The 24,355-nt window shown below is 48.6% G+C and overlaps 2 protein-coding genes across 4 annotated transcripts in view; one reads left to right on the forward strand and one right to left on the reverse strand.

Annotated features, from left to right (window-relative positions):
• LOC139229724 (zinc-binding protein A33-like) overlaps positions 1-14,606 on the reverse strand; it is a 38,936-nt gene extending 24,330 nt beyond the window's left edge. Inside the window, exons 1-3 of one of the 3 annotated variants that reach the window (XM_070861271.1) lie at positions 14,457-14,545; positions 2,976-3,294; positions 2,246-2,549 (exon numbers count right to left, since the gene is read on the reverse strand). In XM_070861271.1, the coding sequence (XP_070717372.1) occupies positions 2,246-2,482 (237 nt within the window). In that variant the 5' untranslated portion in view covers positions 2,483-2,549; positions 2,976-3,294; positions 14,457-14,545. Of the gene's footprint in view, positions 1-2,245; positions 2,550-2,755; positions 2,844-2,975; positions 3,295-14,456 lie in introns of those variants that run through there. The other 2 variants (XM_070861268.1, XM_070861270.1) reach the window with 2 other exon arrangements.
• Positions 14,607-18,178: 3,572 nt separating this feature from the next.
• On the forward strand, positions 18,179-20,598 carry LOC139229725 (heat shock 70 kDa protein 1-like). The gene has a single exon (XM_070861272.1). It carries the CDS (start codon positions 18,321-18,323, stop codon positions 20,244-20,246), a length of 1,926 nt encoding a protein of 641 aa, XP_070717373.1. The 5' UTR covers positions 18,179-18,320; the 3' UTR covers positions 20,247-20,598.
• The last annotated feature ends 3,757 nt before the right edge of the window (positions 20,599-24,355 follow it).

Raw genomic sequence — 24,355 nt, forward strand, 5'->3', positions numbered from 1 at the left:
AGTTTTTTTTCCTGCCGGCAACGCTACGCGTGCGCGTTGGAGCGTTCGCGCAGTGTGAAAAATACATTGGCACTCGGCCATTTTTGTAGTTCTTTGTAGCTGTTTAATTTTTGAACATTTTTAAATAAAAGCACATTGCCATCAGCACTGAGCCCCCCCCCCCCCCCCTCCCCCCTCCCCGCTCAGCGGCAACGAACGGCTGTCTCTTCCTCCCCCCACCCCCCGCTCAGCGGCAACAAATGGCTGTCTCTTCTCCCATCTCCCCCCCCCTCCGCTCAGCGGCAACAAACGGCTTTCTCCTCCCCCACCCCCTCTTCCCGCTCAGCGGCAACGAACGGCTGCAGAATTCTCCCTGGCTGAAGCACTTTCACACAGGTAGGAAGATGGTTTATTTAATCTTTTCTTTGCTTATAAATGTTTATTCAGGTTGGATTTATTTGTAGAAGTATAAATAAGGATTTATTGTAGAATTTAATGAGTTCCCTTCCCCCCCCCCCCCCCCACCTCGTTCTGGACGCCTAATTTGTAACCTGCGCCTGATTTTTTTAATGTGTAGAACAGGTTTTTTCAGTTCTACAAAAATCTTCACTTGCTCCATTTTAAGTTAGTTTGGAGTACGTTTTCACTGTGGAAACTTTGAAATCAGGCGTCAGTGGCCGGACACACCCCCTTTTGAAGAAAAAATTCTGTTCCAAAGTAGAACTGTTCTACCTGACTAGAACTGCAGAAAAAAAAAATGTGGAGAATTGCGATTTCTAAGATAGTCCGTTCTCCACCAGTTGCTCCTAAAAATCAGGCGCAAATCATGTGGAAACTTGGGCCCTAAAAGTGTACCTGCACCCTAAGGACTGCAGCAGTTCAAGGCGGCGGCTCACCACCACCTTCTCAAGGGCAATTAGGGATGGGCAGTAAATGTTGACCTAGTCAGTAATGCCCACATCCCAGGAACAAATAATACAAAAATAAAAATTTGGCCCATCGTGCGTGTGCCGGCTCTTTGGTAGAGTTAACCAATTAGTCTCACTCACCCCGCTCTTTCCCCATAGACTTGCACTTTTTTCCCCTTTTCCAAGCTCATCTCCAAGTAACTTTTGTAAGTTATCATTGATCCTGCTTCAACCATCCTTTCAGGTAGTACGTTCGTCACAGCAACTCGCTGCGCAAAAAAAAATTCTCATCTCTCCCCTCCTCTTCCACCCCACCCCTCCCCCCACACACACACACACACCAAAGACTGCCAAGAAGTGCTGAAATAGGGACAGTTCTGTGCAATGTTCTGCAAACAGCAGATAATGATGATGTTCACTCCATCAGACTGGCCTAGATTGGGACCCAGGCCTGAAGTGAAAGTGTGTGTGCCCACTGTACCACCCACGTACAGAAACTTAATCAGAATAGAAACAAAATGTGTCACTCGGCAATGAGGTGAACGACCCGTGAATCTATTTTGGCAGTGTTGGCAGAAGGAAAATGTTGGCCAGGACATCAGAAGAACTCCCCGCATTTTTTCCCAAACGATCCTTTACGTCCATCAAAACCAAGAGAGAAGTGACCTCAGTTCTAACGTCTCAGTTGAAGGACAGCCTTGCCTGCAAGGCAGCGCTCCTTCGGTGTCAGCTGTGGCTCAGTGTGTAGCACCCTCGACTCGGAGTTAGAAGGTTGTTGGTTTAAGTCCCTCTCCAGAGACTTGGGCACAACAATCTAGACAGACATTCCAGTATAGTGCTGAGGGAATGCTGCACTGTCGGAGGTGTCATCTTTCAGATAAGACGTTAAACCGAGGCCTCGTCAGCGCTCTCAGGTGGATGTAAAAGATCCCATGGCACTATTTCGAAGAAGAACAGGGGAGTTATCCCCGGTGTCCTGGCCAAAATTTACCCTCAATCAACACAACACAAACAGATGATCTGGTCATTATCACATTGGTGTTTGTGGGAGCTGACTGTATGCAAATTGGCTGCCACATTTCAACAGTGTCGAGACTTCAAAAAAGTACTTCATTGGCTGTAAAGCACTTTGGGATGTCTGGTGGTTGTGAAATGCGCTATATAAATGATTCCTTCTGGGCCACCAGCCTGGATTGTTCACTCAGTTCCAGTGACGTACCAGATGACTGCTGCTGTGGACCAAATGAACCCCAGTGTGAGCCAGCACCTTCAGGAGAGCAGGGGGGGTGGGGGGGGGGAATTAATACAATAAAAAATAATTGCCAGCTGGGAGATGAGGGGGAGATCATACTCTGTACCTTGAACTCTTCCGCAGCCTCTTGCACGTTGAGGACGTCGTGATGCAAGTGCTTCCTCGAGTCCCGGCAGTCCAGGCAGATAACCTCGCAGTCAGTGACACAGAAGCGCTCCATTTTCTTCCGGTGCTCCGGACACATGTGCTGACCAGGCGCAGTCTCCTCCAGCCGCGCATGCTCTCTGCAGATCGTCGCCACGATGTTGGAGAGCTTGCGGTTACTCTTCAATGTGCTCGACATCGAGACATCGGAGCAAACTGCGCAAACGGGCTGACCTTGCTGCTCCCAGTGCTTGGTAATGCAGTCCCTGTGAACAGAGATGGCGAATACAGTGAATTGCCGCGTGGAGTACAGAATACTAATTTAGACGAGTGTTGTTTTTAAAACTTAAAAGTAACTATTTTCAGACTAGGGTAATAGAAACACAAATACATACCAGGAGACTTCCACCATTTATCTTTGGGGACCACTGAGGCCACATACCAAGGAGCCTTGTGATAAGATCAGACTTACATTTATACAGCGCTTTACACAATCTCAGGATATCTCAAAGCGATTTACAGCCAATGAAGGATGTTGGAAATCCAGTCACTGTTGTAACGTAGGAAACGCGGCAGCCAATTTGAGCACAGCAAGCTCCCACAAACGGCACTGAGATAATGACCAAATAATCTGTTTTAGTGATGTTGGTTTGAGAGATAAATATTGCCCCAGGACACCAGGAATTACTCACCTATTCTTCGAAATGGCGCCGTGGGATCTTTTACGTCCACCCGAGGGGGCTTTGGTTTAACGTCTGATCCGAAAGACAGCACCGCCAACAGTGCTCAGCCTGGATTTGGTGCCAACCCACAACCCACAGAGACAAGAATGCTATCACTTCGGCTGATACTTGTGAGTCACATATAAAGTCTAAACCCTGGTTCTCATCGGTGTGCATTATCTTGAACTGTGAATGCCAACATGTCTCAGAGCTCCAATTCAGGAATTCCACTCCCAATGAGGCAGCCACGAAGAAATGTCCATTTCAAATTTCCAGGGCCACAGAATTCCTGCAGGATTAAGCAAGAAATAAAAATGCAAATGGAAACACTGCTGCTGAGGCTTCATGAGCCAGTCGTCAGGAGCCATGCATGACCCACAATCTGTAGTTTGGACACCACAGACTTTTATAGACCCTTACAGTGCTGTAGCCTTGCAGTACAGTACTTGCCTGGAAGCTATTAGGATTCTGGGGGATATGCACATCAATGCAGCCTCTCCCACTGCTAAATTTCAGGCTCCCAAATATCTCCATTCATGCTCACCACTAAAGCCGTTTCCATTGAATGCAAGGAAAAGGCATATAAATTGGCCAGAAAAAGCAGCAAACCTGAGGACTGGGAGAATTTTTTAATTCAGCAGAGGAGGACAAAGGGTTTAATTAGGAGGGGGGAAATGGAGAACGAGGGGAAGCTTGCTGGGAACATAAAAACTGTCTGCAAAAGCTTCTATAGGAATGTGAAGAGAAAAAGATTAGTGAAGACAAACGTAGGTCCCCTGCAGTCAGATTCAGGTGTATTTATAATGGCAAACAAAGACATGGCGGACCAGTTGAACAAATACTTTGGTTCCGTTTTCACGAAGGAAGAAACAAATAACCTTCTGGAAATGCTAGGGGTCCGAGTATGAAGGAGGAACTGAAAGAAATCCTTATTAGGCGGGAAATTGATGGTATTGAAGGCCGATAAATCCCCGGGGCCTGATAGTCTGCATCCCAGAGTACTTAAGGAAGTGGTCCTAGAAATAGTGGAGACATTGGTGATAAATTTTCCAATAGTCTATTGACTCTGGATCAGTTCCTATGGACTGGAGGTTAGCAAATGTAACACCACTTTTTAAGAAAAGAGGGAGAGAGAAAACGAGTAATTATAGACCGGTTAGCCTGACATCAGTAGCGGGGAAAATGTTGGAATCAATTATTAAAAGATGAAATAGCAGCGCATTTGGAAAGCGGTGACAGGATCGGTCCAAGTCAGCATGGATTTATGAAAGGGAAATCATGCTTGACAAATCTAGAATTTTTTGAGGATGTAACTGGTAGAGTGGACAAGGGAGAACCAGTGTATGTGGTGTATTTGGACTTTCAAAAGGCTTTTGACAAGGTCCCACACAAGAGGTTGGTGTGCAAAATTAAAGCACATGGTATTGGGGGTAATGTACTGACGTGGATAGAGAACTGGTTGGCAGACAGGAAGCAGAGAGTCGGGATAAATGGGTCCTTTTCACAATGGCAGGCAGTGACCAGTGGGGTGCCGCAGGGCTCAGTGCTGGGACTCCAGCTATTTACAATATATATTCATGATTTAGATGAAGGAATTGAGTGTAATATCTCCAAATTTGCAGATGACACTAAGCTGGGTGACGGTGTGAGCTGTGAGAAGGACGCTAAAAGGCTACAGGGTGACTTGGACAGGTTAGGTGAGTGGGCAAACACATAGCAAATGCAATGTAATGTGGATAAATGTGAGGTTATCCACTTTGGTGGCAAAAACAGCAAGACAGATTATCTGAATGGCGGCAGATTAAGAAAAGGGGAGGTGCAACGAGACCTGGGTGTCATGGTACATCAGTCAATGAAAGTTGACATGCAGGTACAGCAGGTGGTGAAGGCAGCAAATGGTATGTTGGCCTTCATAGCTAGGGGATTTGGGCATAGGAGCAGGGAGGTCTTACTGCAGATGTACAGGGCCTTGGTGAGGCCTCACCTGGAATATTGTGTTCAGTTTTAGTCTCCTAATCTGAGGAAGGACATTCTTGCTATTGAGGGAGTGCAGCGAAGGTTCACCAGACTGATTCCCGGGATGGCAGGACTGACATATGACGAGAGACTGGATCAACTGGGCCTGTATTCACTGGAGTTTAGAAGGATGAGAGGGGATCTCATAGAAACAGATAAAATTCTGACGGGACTGGACAGGTTAGATGCGGGAAGAATGTTCCCGATGTTGGCGAAGTCCAGAACTAGGGGACATAATCTAAGGATAAGGGGTAAGCCATTTAGGACTGAGATGAAGAGAAACTTCTTCACTCAGAGTTGTTAACCTGCGGAATGCCCTACCGCAGAGAGTTGTTGATGCCAGTTCATTGGATATAGTCAAGAGTTAGATGTGGCCCTTATGGCTAAAATGATCAAGAGGTATGGAGAGGAAGCAGGAAAGGGGTACTGAGGTGAATGATTAGCCATGATCTTATTGAATGGTGGAGCAGGCTCGAAGGGCCGAATGGCCTACTCCTGCACCTATTTTCTATGTTTCTAACATAAGAAATAGGAGCAGGAGTGGGCCATATGGCCTGTGAACCTGCTCTGCCATTCAGTATCATGGTTGATCTTCAACCTCAACTCCACTTTCATGCCCGATCCCCATATCTTTAATTCCCTTTGTGCCCAAAAATTATTCTATTTCAGCCTTGAATATATTCAACAACTCAGAATCCACAGACCCCTGGGGTAGAGAATTCTAAAGATTCACAACCCTCTGAGTGAAGAAATTCCTCCTCATCCCAGTCCTGAGACTGTGCCCCCTTGTTCTAGACTATCCAGCCAGGGGAAACAACCTGTCAGGTAAGCTTGCAACTCCTGCAAGTCTGGTGAGTGAAGTGACAGAGCTGGCATGCCTTTGGGTTAAAAATACACCCTTGTAACAAATGGAAGTAGTACAGGATAACAACCTGACCTCTCTGATTGACATTAAGTGCACCCTGCTGTACATTATTTATTTCAGGCTAAATAATAACCACTATATTTATACAGAAGCAAAATAAATCAGCAAGTAATCACGAAGGCAAATGGAATATTGACCTTTATTGCATGGGGGATAGAGTATAAAAGCAGAGAAGTCCTGCTACAACTGTACAGGGTATTGGTGAGGCCACACCTGGAGTACTGCGTACAGTTTTGGTCTCCGTATTTAAGGAAGGATATACTTGCATTGGAGGCAGTTCAGAGAAGGTTCAGCAGGTTAATTCTGGAGATGACAGGTTGACTTATGAAGATAGGTTGAGCCTATACTCATTGGAGTTCAGATGAATGAGAGGTGATCGTATCGAAACATAAGATAATGAAGGGGCTAGACAAGGTGGATGCAGAGTGGATATTTTCACCCATAGGGGAAGAATAAAATTAGATTCAGAATAAGGAGCTACCCATTTAAAACCCCCTCCTCAGGGGGTTGTAAATCTGTGGAATTATCTGCCCTGGAGAGCGGTGGAGGCTGGGTCATGGAATATATTTAAGGTGGAGATAAGACAGATTTTTGAGCAATAAGGGAGTAAAGGGTTATGGGGAGCGGGCAGGGAAATGGAGCTGTGTCCATGATCAGATCAGCCATGATCTTATTGAATGTCGGAGCAGGCTCGAGGGGTCAAATCGCCTACCCCTGCTCCTATTTCTTATGTTCTTATCAGTATGTTTCAAAAGTGTTATGAGTGCCCTTTTCATAATCCAACACTTTTACTGACATCAACTTTTTTTTTTAATTTCCAGTTTATTTTGAAACTGAATTCAAATTCTCAAACAACTCCCGTTCTCTGGATTATTAGTCCAGTAACGTAATCACTAGATGACCGTATCCTGGCTGTTTTTGACACCAAAGAAGATTAGTGAACCATAAGAACATAAGAATTAGGAACAGGAGTAGGCCATCTAGCCCCTCGAGCCTGCTCCGCCATTCAACAAGATCATGGCTGATCTGGTCGTGGACTCAGCTCCACTTACCCGCCCTCTCCCCGTAACCCTTAATTCCCTTATTGCTTAAAAATCTATCTATCTTTGACTTGAAAACATTCAATGAGCTAGCCTCAACTGCTTCCTTGGGCAGAGAATTCCACAGATTCACAACCCTCTGGGAGAAGAAATTCTTTCTCAACTCGGTTTTAAATTGGCTCCTCCGTATTTTGAGGCTGTGCCCCCTAGTTCTAGTCTCCCCCACCAATGGAAACAACCTCTCTGCCTCAATCTTGTCTATCCCTTTAATGATTTTAAATGTTTCTATAAGATCACCCCTCATCCTTCTGAACTCCAAGGAGTAAAGACCCAGTCTACTCAATCTATCATCATAAGTTAACCCCTTCATTTCTCGAATCAGCCTAGTGAATCGTCTCTGTACCCCTTCCAAAGCTAGTATATGCTTCCTTAAGTAAGGTGACCAAAACTGCACGCAGTACTCCAGGTGCGGCCTTACCAATACCTTATGCAGTTGCAGCAACACCTCCCTGCTTTTGTACTCCATCCCTTTCGCAATGAAGGCCAACATTCCATTTGCCTTCCTGATTACCTGCTGCACCTGCAAACTAACCTTTTGGGATTCAGACACGCTGGCGCGGCGCCTAAATTCTGCCAACGTCCGCCACACGGCCGATGCTAAAAACAGCTCAGGGCCCTGACTCCGTTAGGTGCATCGAGGAGGCTCAAGCACGTGGGGAGATCCCGTCCGAACTGACCTCCGTCCGGACGGAATTCCTCATCGACGCCAAACCCCGGAACCTCCCTCGGGGGCCGGCGCCTCACAACTTGAGCCGCCTCGGGGAAATCCCCTCCGTGCCTTTCAGTTCCGCGCAGAGGGGTTTCCTGTACGGGCTGCTCCTGCACACTCAACTTTGCCATCCGCGCCTGCCGTCCGGACACGCCATGGCGTACCATCTTGCCGTCCGGAGGAGGCGGGGGTCTCCGATGGAGGGCACTCTACGCAGGGGTCCTCCCACTATTCATCGGGAACTTGGCCTGGAGGGTGGTGCACGGAGCAGTGCCGTGCAACAAATTTTTAAGCCGGTTCACGGACTCCCAGGCCGCCTGCAATTTCTGCGGTCTGGAGGAGTCCGTGTTCCATGTTTTTATTGAGTGCACGAGGTTGCAGCCCCTGTTCCATTATTTGAAGGGGCTGCTCCTGAAATTCTGGCTGCACTTCAGTCCCACTCTCCTGATCTTTGGGCACCCTGTGCGCAGGGGAGCGGGTAGGTCCGAAGGCCTCCTCGTAGGACTGCTCTTGGGCACGGCCAAGGGTGCCATCAGCCGGTCCAGGCAGCGGGCGGTCGAGGGGGTCGTTCAACCTGACTGCCTGCCTCTCTTCCGCTCTTACATCCGGTCCAGGGTGTCCTTGGAGATGGAGCACGCGGTGTCCACCAGTACGCTCGCGGCCTTCCGCGAGAGGTGGGCACCGGAGGGACTGGAGTGCATCATCACGCCCGGCAACCAAATTTTAATTTGATTTTACGTTTTAAAGTTTAATTTGTTTTAATTGCCGGTGTTTTTAGTGTCCCCTTCCCTTTTATAGGGGGCACTGGGGAAAAATTGTGATTTTAGTGCCCAAAAAAAAAACGAAAAACAAAAAAAAAACAAAAAAAGGAAAAAAAGGGCCTTGTAAATGTCTGGTGTGTCACCCAGGTCGGGTGGCATGGTTTAATGTTTTATGTTTTTGCAGGTAGACTCAAAGAGTTTCAGACACGCTGGCGCGGCGCCTAAATTCTGCCAACGTCCGCCACACGGCCGATGCTAAAAACAGCTCTGGGCCCTGACTCCGTTAGGTGCATCGAGGAGGCTCAAGCACGTGGGGAGATCCCGTCCGAACTGACCTCCGTCCGGACGGAATTCCTCATCGACGCCAAACCCCGGAACCTCCCTCGGGGGCCGGCGCCTCACAACTTGAGCCGCCTCGGGGAAATCCCCACCGTGCCTTTCAGTTCCGCGCAGAGGGGTTTCCTGTACGGGCTGCTCCTGCACACTCAACTTTGCCATCCGCGCCTGCCGTCCGGACACGCCATGGCGTACCATCTTGCCGTCCGGAGGAGGCGGGGGTCTCCGATGGAGGGCACTCTACGCAGGGGTCCTCCCACTATTTGTCGGGGACTTGGCCTGGAGGGTGGTGCACGGAGCAGTGCCGTACAATAAATTTTTAAGCCGGTTCACGGACTCCCAGGCCGCCTGCAACTTCTGCGGTCTGGAAGAGTCCGTGTTCCATGTTTTTATTGAGTGCACGAGGTTGCAGCCCCTGTTTTGTTATCTAAAGGGACTGCTCCAGAAATTCTGGCTGCACTTCAGTCCCACACTCCTGATCTTTGGGCACCCTGTGCGGAGGGGAGCGGGTAGGTCAGAGGGCCTCCTCGTAGGACTGCTCCTGGGCACGGCCAAGGGTGCCATCAGCCGGTCCAGGCAGCGGGCGGGTCGTTCAGCCAGACTGCCTGCCTCTCTTCTGCGCCTACATCCGGTCCAGGGTGTCCCTGGAGATGGAGCACGCGGTGTCCACCGGTACGCTCGCGGCCTTCCGCGAGAGGTGGGCACCGGAGGGACTGGAGTGCATCATCACGCCCGGCAACCAAATTTTAATTTGATTTTATGTTTTTAAGTTAATTTGTTTTAATTGCCGGTGCTTTTAGTGTTCCCCTCTCCTTTTATAGGGGGCACTTGGAGAAAAAAATTTGATTCTGTGCCCAAAAAAACCCCCCCAAAAAATAAAAAAAGGGCCTTGTAAATGTTGGTGTTTCCCCCAGATCGGGGGGCACGGTTTAATGTTTTTTGTTTGCTCCTAAAAGAGTTTTATGCATCCTCCGCCAGAATCAACTGGGAGAAATGTTCCGGACTCCTGGTGGGTCAGTGGCGGGTGGACTCCCTGCCGGAGGAGCTCAGGCCTTTTGCCTGGACCACGACCCATCTCCTCTATCTGGGAGTCTACCTTTGCCCCGACGAGGAAGCCTGGCCGGCGAACTGGCAGGAGCTGGAGGCCAAGGTCGCCGCTCGCCTAGGGCGCTGGACAGGAGTGCTCCGAGGGCTGTCCTACAGGGGTCGAGCGCTAATCATAAACCAGCTGGTGGCCGCCATGTTGTGGTACCGGCTGGTCACTTTGACCCCTCCCCCTGCGTTTGTCGCCAAGATACAGAAGAAGCTGGTGGACTTCTTCTGGAACAACAGGAAGCACTGGGTCTCTGCCGCGGTCTTGAGTCTCCCGCTTGGGGAGGGCGGTCAGTCGTTGGTGTGAGTCAGCGCCCAGCTCGCGACTTTCCGTCTTCAGACCCTGCAGAGATACCTTTACGTTGAGCCCCCTCCTAAGTGGCGTGCTCTGGCGATGTATTTCTTCCGCCAGCAGCACGGCCTCAACTATGACACGCAGCTCCTGTTTGAGAGTGTGGGGGGCGTCAGGACCGCCCTCCGGGAGCTGCCTGTCTTTTACAAGGAACTCATCAGGGTCTGGAACAAAGTCTCCACCAAGCGCAACTCTCCACCGGCTGGAGTGGCGGCCGTCCTGCAGGAGCCGCTGCTCGGGAATCCGTACCTCCACGACCGAGGTTTTTGGTGGCGGTCGGACGAGGGGGCTGTGGCTGGTGAGGTGACCAGGGTCAGGGACCTGCTCGATGGCGGAGGAGCGGGCTGGATGGCGCCTAAATTCTGCCAACGTCCGCCACGGGGCCGATGCCATCGAGTCGCTAAAAAGAGCTCTGGGCCCCGACTCCGTTAGGTGCATCGAGGAGGCTCAAGCACGTGGGGAGATCCCGTCCGAACTGACCCCCGTCCGGACGGAATTCCTCATCGGCGCCAAACCCCGGAACCTCCCTCGGGGGCCGGCGCCTCACAACTTGAGCCGCCTCGGGGAAATCCCCTCCGTGCCTTTCAGTTCCGAGCGGAGGGGTTTCCTGTACGGGCTGCTCCTGCACACTCTCAACTTTGCCATCCTCGCCTACTGTCCGGACATGCCATGGCGTACCATCTTGCCGTCCGGAGGAGGCAGGGGTCCCCGATGGAGGGCACTCTACGCAGGGGTCCTCGCACTATTTATCGGGGACTTGGCCTGGAGGGTGGTGCACGGAGCAGTGCCGTGCAATAAATTTTTAAGCCGGTTCACGGGATCCCAGGCCGCCTGCAATTTCTGCGGTCTGGAAGAGTCAGTGTTCCATGTTTTTATTGAGTGCATGAGGTTGCAGCCCCTGTTTTGTTATTTAAAGGGGCTGCTCCTGAAATTCTGGCTGCACTTCAGTCCCACACTCCTGATCTTCGGGCATCCTATGCGGAGGGGAGCAGCTAAGGGTGCCATCAGCCGGTCCAGGCAGCGGGCGGTCGAGGGGGTCGTTCAGCCAGACTGCCTGTTTCTCTTCCGCGCATACATCCGGTCCAAGGTGTCCTTGGAGATGGAGCACGTGGTGTCCACCGGTACGCTCGCGGCCTTCCGCGAGAGGTGGGCACCGGAGGGACTGGAGTGCATCATCACGCCCGGCAACCAAATTTTAATTTGATTTTATGTTTTTAAGTTAATTTGTTTTAATTGCCGGTGCTTTTAGTGTCCCCCTTCCCTTTTATAGGGGGCACTTGGAGAAAAAATTCGATTCTGTGCCCAAACCCCCTACCCCCCCAAAAAAGGGCATTGTAAATGTTGGTGTTTCCCCCAGATCGGGGGGCACGGTTTAATGTTTTTTGTTTGCTCCTAAAAGAGTTTCATGCACAAGGACCCCCAGGTCCCTCTGCACCACAGCATGTTGTAATTTCTCCCCATTCAAATAATATTCCCTTTTACTGTTTTTTTTCCCCCCAAGGTGGATGACCTCACACTTTCCGACATTGTATTCCATCTGCCAAACCTTAGCCCATTCGCTTAACCTATCCAAATCTCCTTGTAGCCTCTGAGTCCTCTACACAACCCGCTTTCCCACTAATCTTAATGTCATCTGCAAATTTTGTTGCACTACACTCTGTCCCCTCTTCCAGGTCATCTATGTATATTGTAAACAGTTGTGGTCCCAGCACCGATCCCTGTGGCACACCACTAACCACTGATTTCCAACCGGAAAAGGACCCATTTATCCCGACTCTCTGCTTTCTGTTCGCCAGCCAATTCTCTATCCATGCTAATACATTTCCTCTGACTCCGCGTACCTTTATCTTCTGCAGTAACCTTTTGTGTGGCACCTTATCAAATGCCTTTTGGAAATCTAAATACACCACATCCATCGGTACACCTCTATCCACCATGCTTGTTATATCCTCAAAGAATTCCAGTAAGTTAGTTAAACATGATTTCCCTTTCATGAATCCATGCTGTGTCTGCTTGATTGCACTATTCCTATCCAGATGTCCCGCTATTTCTTCCTTAATGATAGCTTCAAGCATTTTCCCCACTACAGATGTTAAACTAACCGGCCTATAGTTACCTGCCTTTTGCCTGCCCCCTTTTTTAAACAGAGGCGTTACATTAGCTGCTCTCCAATCCGCTGGTACCTCCCCAGAGTCCAGAGAATTTTGATAGATTATAACAAATGCTATAACTTCCGCCATCTCTTTTAATACCCTGGGATGCATTTCATCAGGACCAGGGGACTTGTCTACCTTCAATCCCATTAGTCTGTCCAGCTCTACCTCCCTAGTGATAATGATCATCTCAAGGTCCTCCCTTCCCACATTCCTATGACCAGCAATTTTTGGCATGGTTTTTGTGTCTTCCACTGTGAAGACCGAAGCAAAATAATTGTTTAAGGTCTCAGCCATTTCCACATTTCCCATTATTAAATCCCCCTTTTCATCTTCTAAGGGACCAACATTTACTTTAGTCACTCTTTTCCATTTTATATATCTGTAAAAGCTTTTACTATCTGTTTTTATGTTTTGCGCAAGTTTACCTTCGTAATCTATCTTCCCTTTCTTTATTGCTTTTTTAGTCATTCTTTGCTGTTGCTTAAAATTTTCCCAATCCTCTAGTTTCCCACTAACCTTGGCCACCTTATACGCATTGGTCTTTGATTTGATACTTTCCTTTATTTCCTTGGTTATCCACAGCTGGTTATCACTTCTCTTGCCGCCCTTCTTTTTCACTGGAATATATTTTTGTTGCGCATTATGAAAGAGCTCCTTAAAAGTCCTCCACTGTTCCTCAATTGTGCCACCGTTTAGTCCTTGTTTTCAGTCTACTTTAGCCAACTCTGCCCTCATCCCACTGTAGTCCCCTTTGTTTAAGCATAGTACGCTTGTTTCTGACACAACTTCCTCATCCTCAATCTGTATTACAAATTCAACCATATTGTGATCACTCATTCCGAGAGGATCTTTTACGAGGAGATCGTTTATTTTTCCTGTCTCGTTACACAGGACCAGATCCAAAATGGCTTGCTCCCTTGTAGGCTGTTACATACAGTTGGGTTTTTTTTGTTTACAAAATCTTACACTTCCAGTGCCAGTACTGAGGGAGTGCTGCAGTGTCAGAGGTGCCGTCTTTCAGATGAGGCATTAAGCTGGGGCCCTGTCTGCTCTCTCGGGATTCCATGGCCACTATTTCAAAGAAGAGCAAGAGAGCTCTCCCTGGTGTCCTGAACATTATTTATCCCTCAACAAACACTGCTGCTCGTGGGAGCTTGCGATATGCAAATTGGCCGCCACGTTTCCTACATTACAACAGTGACTGCACTTCAAAGCTACATCACTGGCTGTGAAGCGCTTTAGAACTTCCTGAGTTTGTGAAAGGAGCAATATAAATGCAAGTCTTTCTTTCTATTTTGCAATAACCTGGCAGCTCGTGTTCATTTTCTGGCATAGGTCCAAAGAGTACAAGCATTGTTAAAATGAATTGCACAATTTACCAAGGTGGAATTTGAACTTATCACCTCAGCATTGCTAATGCAGGGCCAAAACCCCACCCAGTCTTGAATCCCACTTCACTCCCACCTAGATCTAGGGGGCATAGTTTAAGAAGGGATCGTCCATTTAGAACAGAAATGAAGCGGAATTTCTTCTCTCGAGGGCCATAAATCTGTGAAAATCTCTACCCCCAAGAGCTGTGGAGGCTGGGTCATTGAATATATTTAAGGTGGAGATACAGACACATTTATGAACGATAAGGGAGTGAAGGGTTATGGGGGGCGGGCAAGGAAGTGGAGTTGAGTCCAAGAACAGATCTTATTGAATGGCGGAGCAGGCTCCAGGGGCCAAATAGCCCACTCCTGCTCATATTTCTTATGTTCTATCCCGCAAGCAAGCCCAACCCCACGACCCAAAGCCCATGACAACCCCCCTCCCCCAAGGTCTTAACACCACCTTCAAGCCCGCGGTCCGACGCGACCCCACCCCCCCCCCACAAGCCCGCGACCCTCTTCCCCCCCCAAGCCAGTGACCCTATTGCCCCAAGCCAGTGACCCTATTGCCCCAAGCCCACCCTGCAGACGTCAGGCCCAACCACCCTTGACAATCTGGTCTCCAGGGAAGTACCTGCAAAAGTAATGCTCGCAGTCCAGCTCCACGGGGTCGGTGAAGATCGCCAGGCACAGAGGACAGGTCAGGTCCACGACGAGTTGTGAAATACCGTCTCCCAACGCCGCCATCTTCGCACCAGCCGCGGAGTGGTGGGGGGAGGGGGAGCGGCAGCAGCCAATCACAGCGCCACACCCGCACGGTACGTGTACGGGGCAGCCAGCCCCGCAGCACACAAGCAGGGCGCCGGTCAAGGCCGCGACAGCCAATCATGGCGCCGAGCCGCCGATGATGGCAGCCAATCAACGCGCCGTTCCGGGCCGCGGTAGCCAATTACAGACTTTGGCCAATCCAAATCGTCAATCCTTTTATCCAATCAGTCTCCGCCTGGATAGCTTTGCCCACAGTGCGGCCCACAGCTCACAACCGTGCTCCATGCTGGCCAATCAAAACAGCGACTGGGAGCGCCTTACACGTCACGTGGTGCGTGAGCCAATCAGCGGTACGGGTAAGACACAGCGATAAAGAGGACGAAAAGGAGCGTCCGTCTGGCTAGCCAATCACAACGCTCGGTCGCCAGAGTGACAGGCCTGATGATTGAATCACCTCCACTGCAAGATTGGAACTTTGCTGCATTGTTAACTTATTTGCTGATAAATTATGTAAAACTTCCAGTATTTTCTATCTTAAATTATTCCTGCAGTTTAAAAAAATAGTAATATGCTGACAGAAGTAAAATGAACACTTTTGGAAACTTTTATACTTTTCAATTTGACCTCTTTAATAATAGTCTTGCATAGATTTATTTTTCCTGATAATACTTTTAAGCAAACCAAATAATCATCATCCTCGAGCGAGGATGACTTGCTTCCACGAGAGTTCACTGATGGTTCAATGTCAGACCCGATGTTCCAGTCCTGACACTCCATTTGAGGGGGTGGAAGATGCCTGTGCGTGGATTTTTGTTAACGTGTGGTGACCATTGGCACATCAGCCACCACACGGGCTTGACAGAACTAGGCTTTTATCCAGTCGCAAGGGTTGAACCAGGTCGACTGGCAACCTGCTCTGCTGCATGAACCCAGTGCGTACACATATCGCAGCGTGGGCTGGCTCGTACTGCTCCTGGGCTCTTCTGGGCCCCATACCCTCATTCGCCGCACCTCTGCCACATTGTTCCAGGGCCTGGCACTCCAGGTCTATTTAGAGCCCGGTCCTGCGGTGCTGTTCTCACACAGGTCAGTGCAGCCCACGATGTTCCAGGGCTCGGTGCTCCAGCTCTATTTAGAGCCCTGACCTGCGGTGCTGTTCTCACACAGGTCAGTGCAGCCCACGATGTTCCAGGGCTCAGTGCTCCAGCTCTATTTAGAGCCCCGACCTGCGGTGCTGTTCTCACACAGGTCAGTGCAGCCCACGATGTTCCAGGGCCCAGTGCTCCAGCTCTATTTAGAGCCCCGACCTGCGGTGCTGTTCTCACACAGGTCAGTGCAGCCCACGATGTTCCAGGGCCCAGTGCTCCAGCTCTATTTAGAGCCCCGACCTGCGGTGCTGTTCTCACACAGGTCATTGAGGCCTATGATGTTCCAGGGCCCGGCGCTCCAGCTCTATTTATAGCCTTGACTGCAGTGGTGTTCTCACATAGGTTGGGGCGGCCAACGATGTTCCATGATTAACAAACCAAATAATATATAACTTGTGAAAGCCAAACACTGTGGATGCTGGAAATCTGAAATGAAAGCATAAAATGCTGGTAAACACTTGGGCTTTTGAGGTGTAGCTACTGTAGGAAACGCGGCAGCCAATTTGCGCACGGCAAGCTCACACAAACAGCAATGTGATAATGACCAGATCCTCTGATAAATAAGAGATAAATATTAGCCAAGTCACAGGGAGAACTCCAAATCTCTTCTCCGATACATATAATCCAGGTTGACACTCCAGTGCCAGTACTGAGGGAGTGCTGCCGCACTGTCGGAGGTGCCACCTTTCGAATAAGACATTAAATCGAGTCCCCATCTGCCCTTAGATGGAAAAGATCCAATGGCACTATATCGAAGAAGAGCCGGGTCCCGCTTAAGTCATATTATATTCCATTTGTGGACTTGCAACACCTGATGCGCCTTAAATTATCTGCAAATCTTCTGTTTAAATGTAAGTGGAAATCGAGATATTTGTATTTCAATAAAATCTACATTTGATTACAACATTCTTAATTTCCATCAAATGTGTGTAAAGTATTTATATAGTGATACATTTAGTATATATAGAGAGATTCATATATATATATTTGTAGAGAGAGATAACTGGAAAATATGTCTCTAATTGCTAAGAGTTTAAATCCAGAATCATTGAACTGCACCATTTGGGATGGATGCTCAAACCACGCTAAACTAGCTAATCTTGGCGGAGGCAGCAATTCGGGTGCAACAATCGACCCCGACACTCTTAGGTTAGGAAGAGGAATGTCTCCACTCCCGCTTACAAATCAGCTGATACGTCACAGGGATGAGAATTTTAAAATTGAGGCATTGCCAGACCGGGAGCGCACCTAGGTCAGCAAGCACAGGAGGCCATGTGGAGGGGACTTACTGCGAGTTAGGACATGGGCAGCAAGGATTTGGGATGATCTCCAGTTTAACATATACGGAAAAAAATCATCCCAAGGCGCTTCGCTGAGGCGTCATCAATAAAAATAAAGAATAAAACAAATCAGGGATTGAATTGAAACTGAATATTGTCTTTGGGCCAAAGCCACGCCATTGATGAGCTGCTCAGAGCAGCATCGTCATAGATAGTCCCTCGAAATCGAGGAAGTCTTGCTTCCACTCTAAAAGTGAGTTCTCAGGGGACTGTACAGCCCAATACGGGAATTACAGTCTCTGTCACAGGTGGGGCAGACAGTGGTTGAAGGAAAGGGTGGGTTGGGAGCCTGGTTTGCCGCACGCTCCTTCCACTGCCTGCACTTGATTTCTACATGCTCTCAGCAACAAGACTCAAGGTGCTCAGCCCCCTCCCGGATGCTCTTCCTCCACTTAGGGCCAGGGACTCCCAGGTGTCGGTGGGGATGTTGGACTTTATCAAGGAGGCTTAGAGGGTGTCCTTGAAATGTTTCCTCTGCCCACCTGGGGCTCGCTTGCTGTGTCGGAGTTCCGAGTAGAATGCTTGCTTTGGGATTCTCGTGTCGGGCCAAAGTGGCCCGGTCCAACGGAGCTGGTCGAGTGTGGTCGGTGCTTCGATGCTGGGGATGTTGGCCTGATCGAGAACACTGATGTTGGTGCGTCTATCCTCCCAGGACATCGTTAGTGATATTTCTCCAGAGATTTGAGCTGTCGACTGTATATGGTCCCAGAGCCCAGAAACTGTTGCTGACACTCAGAGGCACAACATGCTGCTTGTCATCTACTTTCACTTTATCTCCAGGCCCCAGCTGATCAAAGCCCAGTCCATTCCCCGTCCTCTCCCCATTTCCTCCCCTCCTCCCTTTCCCCGGATCCCGGAACAACTTTCTGTCTCTTTCCAGAAGCTTCTCCCCCTGACCCGCACCTTCGAGAAGCCTCTCGGACTCTCGGCCGTCTCGCCGACTCACCGCGCTCTGATTGGCCGCCGCCTCGGAACCGCCCCCGACCGTCGGCGGTGAGCTCACCGAGCCGCGTCCTGATTGGTCCGCTCCGCCGTCAATCAGCCAGCCAACACCGCCCACCCCGCGGCGCTGAGGCAATATAAAAGGGCAGAGCTCAGCGTCTCAGAATCACAATCCACTTGGAGAAGGCACCACTTGACAGCGGGTTGATTGCAGGCAGAGGACGCAACAGCAGCCAGCAGCCAGCAGCCAGCAGCAAGCAGACAAGGCTGAATCCAGGTGACCCTAACCGAGAGAGAAAGATGCCTGCAACCAAGGGAACAGCCATTGGCATCGACCTGGGCACCACCTATTCCTGCGTGGGGGTCTTCCAGCACGGCAAAGTCGAGATTATTGCCAACGACCAGGGCAACCGCACCACCCCCAGTTACGTGGCCTTCAATGACACCGAGAGGCTCATCGGGGACGCTGCCAAGAACCAGGTGGCTCTCAACCCACCCAACACCGTCTTTGATGCCAAGAGGCTCATCGGGAGGAAGTTTGACGACCCAGTGGTCCAGTCCGACATGAAGCACTGGCCCTTCCAGGTGGTGAGCGATGTGGGAAAGCCCAAGGTGAAGGTTGAGTACAAGGGTGAGGATAAAACCTTTTACCCCGAGGAAATCTCTTCCATGGTGCTGACCAAGATGAAGGAAACAGCTGAGGCTTACCTGGGCCACACTGTCACCAATGCTGTTGTCACCGTGCCTGCTTACTTCAATGATTCCCAACGCCAGGCAACCAAAGATGCTGGTGTGATCGCTGGTCTGAATGTCCTGCGGGTCATCAATGAGCCGACGGCAGCTGCCATTGCCTACGGCCTAGACAAGAGGGGCACAGGCGAGCACAATGTTCTAATCTTTGATTTGGGTGGTGGTACTTTTGACGTCTCTATTCTCACCATTGATGATGGTATCTTTGAAGTGAAATCAACGGCTGGTGACACCCACTTGGGAGGAGAGGACTTTGATAATCGCATGGTCAATCACTTCATTGAGGAGTTCAAGCGTAAATACAAGAAGAATATCAGTCAGAACAAGAGGGCGGTCAGGAGGCTGAGGACAGCCTGTGAGAGAGCAAAGAGAACCCTGTCTTCCAGCACCCAAGCCAGCATCGAGATTGACTCTCTGTTTGAAGGCATAGACTTCTACACCTCCATCACCAGGGCTCGGTTTGAGGAGCTGAATTCTGACCTGTTCAGAGGCACTCTGGAGCCAGTGGAGAAAGCTCTGAGAGATGCCAAGTTGGGCAAATTGCAGATCCATGACATTGTCTTGGTCGGGGGCTCCACCCGTATCCCCAAGATCCAGAAACTGCTACAAGATTTCTTCAATGGCAGGGAGCTGAACAAAAGCATCAACCCTGATGAGGCTGTGGCCTATGGGGCAGCTGTACAAGCGGCTATTCTGATGGGGGACAAGTCTGAGAATGTTCAGGATATGCTTCTCCTGGATGTCGCTGCTCTGTCTCTGGGTCTCGAGACAGCAGGAGGGGTCATGACCACACTCATCAAGCGGAACACCACCATTCCCAACAAGCAGACCCAGCTCTTCAGCACCTACTCTGACAACCAGCCCGGTGTCCTTATTCAGGTCTATGAAGGGGAGAGAGCCATGACCAAGGACAACAACATTCTGGGCAAATTCGAGTTGAGTGGCCTCCCTCCTGCCCCACGTGGTGTGCCACAGATTGAGGTCACCTTCGATATTGATGCCAATGGCATCTTGAACGTGTCTGCTGTGGACAAGAGCACAGGCAAAACCAACAAGATCACCATCACCAATGACAAGGGCCGGCTGAGTCAGGAGGAAATTGAGAGAATGCTGCAGGATGCAGAAAAGTACAAAACTGAGGATGAAGGCCAGCGGCAGAAGATCGCAGCTAAGAACTCCCTGGAGTCGTACGCCTTCAACATGAAGAGCGCGGTGGAGGATGAGAACGTGAGCAGTAAGATCAGTGAGGAAGACCAGAAGAAGATCATTGACCAGTGCAACCAGGCAATATTGTGGCTGGAGAAGAATCAGACGGCAGAGAAAGAGGAGTTTGAGCACAAGCAGAAAGAGTTGGAAAAACTCTGCCAGCCCATCATCGCCAACCTGTACCAAGGAGGGGCAGCAGGGGCATCTTGCAGAGCCCAGGCTGGACAAGGCACTTCCTCCACTGGACCAACCGTGGAGGAGGTGGATTAATAGACTGTGAAGAACTTGGGTTTAATGCACTGTGTTGGTGAACATTGTTCAATTGTATCTATACATAGTCTATAAATGGCTACCTCCTCATTCTTATGATTCTTTCATGATCAGTAGATCAAGTGGGATTGTTGTACTTTGACCTCTTAACTCATCTTTGCCGCTTAAATTGGGGTGAAAAGTGAATATTTTGTTATACAATGCAGATGTACTCTAGTTTCTATGTTACTATACCAGCTATCACGTGAGCTTTTGAACTGTATTCTGTTTTTTTTTAAAGATGTATGCTGCAATATATAATTGTTCTCAGGTGGATTCTGAAATTATGTTTTTAATAAATTTGTTAAATCAGTTTCCTTGTTTAGTTAATTTTGCAGGAACGAAGTGTGACAGTGGTTTAGTTACAATGAGTAACATCTCAGCAAGTCATCATATTGCAGTTTCCAATTCATTTTCATTGTCATGTGACAAACCAGTTCCCTGAATTATTGTCACACATCCCAATAATAATATTAAACCATTTGACTTGTTTTAATATATGTTTCATAGTTTGAGGAATTATTAAATCACAGCCAATGAATTACTTTTGTGGTATATTCATTAATGTTGTATGGACAAATACACCGTCCAATTTAACAAACAGCAATTTCTTGAGTAACCTGCTAATCCCTCCTCTTCTCACAGCACCTTCCCCCTGCAAGCTTAGCAGATGCAACATCTGGCCTTTTACATCCCCCCCCCCCCCCTTTCCATTATCAGGGCCCAAATACTCCTTCCAGGTGAAAGTGATTTACTTGTACTTCTTGCAATTTAGTATACCGTATTCGCTGCGCACGATGTGGTCTCTACATTGGGGTGACCAAACGCAGATTGGGTGACCGGTGACCGCTTTGTGGAACACCTCCATTCAGTCGATATGCGTGACCCCGAGTTTCCAGTTGCCTGTCACTTTAATTCTCTGCTCCACTCCCACTCTGGCCTCTCTGTCCTTGGCCTATTACGCTGTTCCAGTGAAGCTCAACGTAACCTCATTGAAACCTAGAGCTAAGTGTGCACATATTGTTGAAGGTGGAAGGGCAGGCTGAGACAGCACTTAAATAAGCTTATGGGATTCTGGGCTTTATGAATAGGAGTACAAAAGCTTTGATATGATGAACCTGTATAAAATGCTGTTTTGACCTCACCTAGGGTATTATGTCCAATTTTGGGTGCCACACTTTAGGAAGGATGTGAAGCTCCTAGAAAGGGTGCAGAAAAGACTTACTTGAATGGTTCCAGTGATGAGGGACTTGAATTATGTTGATAGACTGGAGAAGCTGGAGTTGTTCTCAGAGCAGCGAAGATTGAGAGGTGATTTGATAGATGTGTTCAAAATCATCAGGGGTCTGGACACAGTAGATAAAGAGAAACTGTTCTGAATGGCAGAAAGGTCGAGAACCAGAGGGGACAGATTTAAGGTGGTTGGCAAAAGAACCAAAGGTGATGTAAGAGAAAAAACGGTTTTAAGCAGCGAGTGATTAGGATCTGGAATGCACTGCCTAAAAAGGTGGTGGAGGCTCACTCAATCATGGTTTTCAAAAGGGAGTTGGATAAGTTCCTCAAAGAAAATAATTTGCCAGGCTGTGGGGAAAGGTCAGGGGAATGGAACTAGGTGAGGTGCTCTTACAGAGAGCTGGCAGAGGCTGGATGGGCCGAATGGACTTCTTCAGTGCTATGACCATTCTATGATTCTATTTTAGATTCTGAGAGGGATTGATAGGGTAGATAGAGAGGTTGTTTCGCTGGGCTGGAGAGAATACTCTCAATCGAAGGTCGGCCATTTAAGACGGGGATGAGGAGGAATTTCTTCACTCAGCCGGTTGTGAATCTTTGGAATTCTCTACTCCAAAGGGCTTTCAGTGCCGAGGTGTTGAGGTTGCAGATCAGCCTTGATATTAAATGGCAGAGCAGGCTTGTCGGGCCTTATGGCCTACTGCTGCTCATAATTCATATGATATTCTGTTCTTAACATAGATACATGTCCCAGAGTGCTTCACAGAAAGCGAAACCAAATAAAAGTCAAGGAAGGAGGCATCAGGAGGGGTGGACAAAAGCTTGCTCAAAGCAGTGAGTTTTAAGAAGGGTCTCAAAGAAAGAAAATGTTAATGAGGGAATTCCAGAGTGGGGCTTAGTCTTTTGAAGGCACGACCAGTGTCTATGGGGTGAAGGGAGATATGGGGATGGGTGATAGATATCGACAAGCAGCCAAAGTGACAGAAACGGTGTGTGAGTGTTGGTGTAGTGGTGGACTTAGTGTGGTGGTGGGATTGTAGAACTGGAAGAAAAGATAAGGAAGGGCAAGGTAATCAAAGTACTTAAATGTGAGGATTTATACATGTGGTATTGAGGTATTAGAGCCAATGTGGGTCAGCGAGAATGGGTGTTGGGCAAATGGAATGGTGCTGGATAGGATACAGGCAGCAGAGTTTTGGATGAGCTGAAGTTCACGAAGAGTGGCAGGTGGGAGGACAGTTGGCGAGATTAGGGTTGGTGAGGTTAGAGAAACATTGTAAATACTGGAAATCAAATAGAAACACAAAATGCTGGAAATGCACAGTCAGTGTTTGAGAGAGGTTAATATTCCAAGTGGGAATCTTCAACTGAACTGCCCAGCAGGGGAGGGGAAGGTGGGGGCGGATCTATATCTGAAACACTTACCTGGCCATTTCTCTTTACCGATGTTGAAAGGTCTACTGCACACCTTCAGCATGTTTTGCCACCTTTATGATAACTTAGCGTTGCACCAGTAAATACATTACAAAATGTTATTGAAATAACAACCAGAATAATTTCAGTGGCTGAGTTACAAGACAACAAGTTTAATTTTCAAATTTGATAGTTAAGTTTGTCACATTTTGCCAGACCCAAAATAAAGAGTGCAGGAATTGGGGCAGTTTTATTCTGTTTCCAAAAGCTTCTCCCCTGGACTCCTGCTGACTTGCCGCGCTCTGATTGACTGCCGCCTCAGGCTCTCCTCCAACCAGCGGTGGTGAGCTCACCGAGCCGCGCCCTGACTGGTCCGCGCCGCTGCCAATTAATTATTTTTTTTTACAGAACTTCAAACTAAACTTCAGTTACCGAACAATTACACAAGAAAGATATTGCTTGGCATAAGTTACATGTTTAGATAAAGAAAAGTCAAGTCTCTCTTGTAACGTACAAAAGATATACAGCACAGATTCAGACCATTCGGCCCAACGTGTCCATGGTGATGCTTATGCCCCACTCGAGCCTCCTCCCCTCCCCTCTTTCGTCATCTATCAGCATAACCCTCTGTTCCCTTCTCCCTCATATGCTTATCTAGCTTCCCTTTAAATGTATCTATACTATTGGACACAACTGCTGCCTATGGTAGTGAGTTCTACACTCTAGGTAAATAGTTTTTTCTGAGTTCCCTACAGTCTCTGCCATACCGAGATTATTGTTTTCTACCCCAAAGACATGGTATGCTGAATGGATCTCCCTCCAGTCAATGCATTTACACAAGTGGAAGTGTGCCCTGCTGTCCGTATCCTAACTTACATCAAGTCCCATTCACCCATCACCCCTGTACTTGCTCCTCCATTGGCATCCGTGCCTTCAGCTGTCTGGGCTCCAAGCTCTGGAATTCCCTCCTTAAACCTCTCCGCCTCTCCTCTTTCTCATCCTTTAGACATTCCTTCAAACCTACCGCTTTGACCAAGCGTTTGGTCACCTGTCCTAATATATTTATGTGGCTCTATCAAATGTTGTCCCTTAACGCTACTATGAAGTGCCTTGGGACGTTTTACTACGTTAAAGGTGTTATATAAATAAACGTTGTTGCCCTGGTCTATGCAATATATATGCAAGCATATCCTTGGCACATTATCATATGCTGTCTGCTGCTCAGAGGTTTAAAGCAAATCTATCCAGAACAACAGAAATCAACCTTATCAGATGGGAAATATTTTTTCCAATGTATCTGAGCTCCACAACAATCTCTAGGTACATTGCTGTTACTCAGCCAGAAGCATAGCTTGTCTTGTGAGCCTTCTCAGCCTCCTATTAAAACAGCCCCTGCTCTGATTCTGCTATAGGTAGGTTAAACG

Source organism: Pristiophorus japonicus, chromosome 19 (genome assembly GCF_044704955.1).
Source record: "Pristiophorus japonicus isolate sPriJap1 chromosome 19, sPriJap1.hap1, whole genome shotgun sequence".
NCBI lineage: Eukaryota > Metazoa > Chordata > Chondrichthyes > Pristiophoridae > Pristiophorus > Pristiophorus japonicus.

What these genes read in the sequence shown, in the direction of transcription:
- LOC139229725 (XM_070861272.1), top strand. Translation starts at nt 18,321, where the DNA reads ATGCCTGCAACCAAGGGAACAGCCATTGGCATCGACCTGGGCACCACC.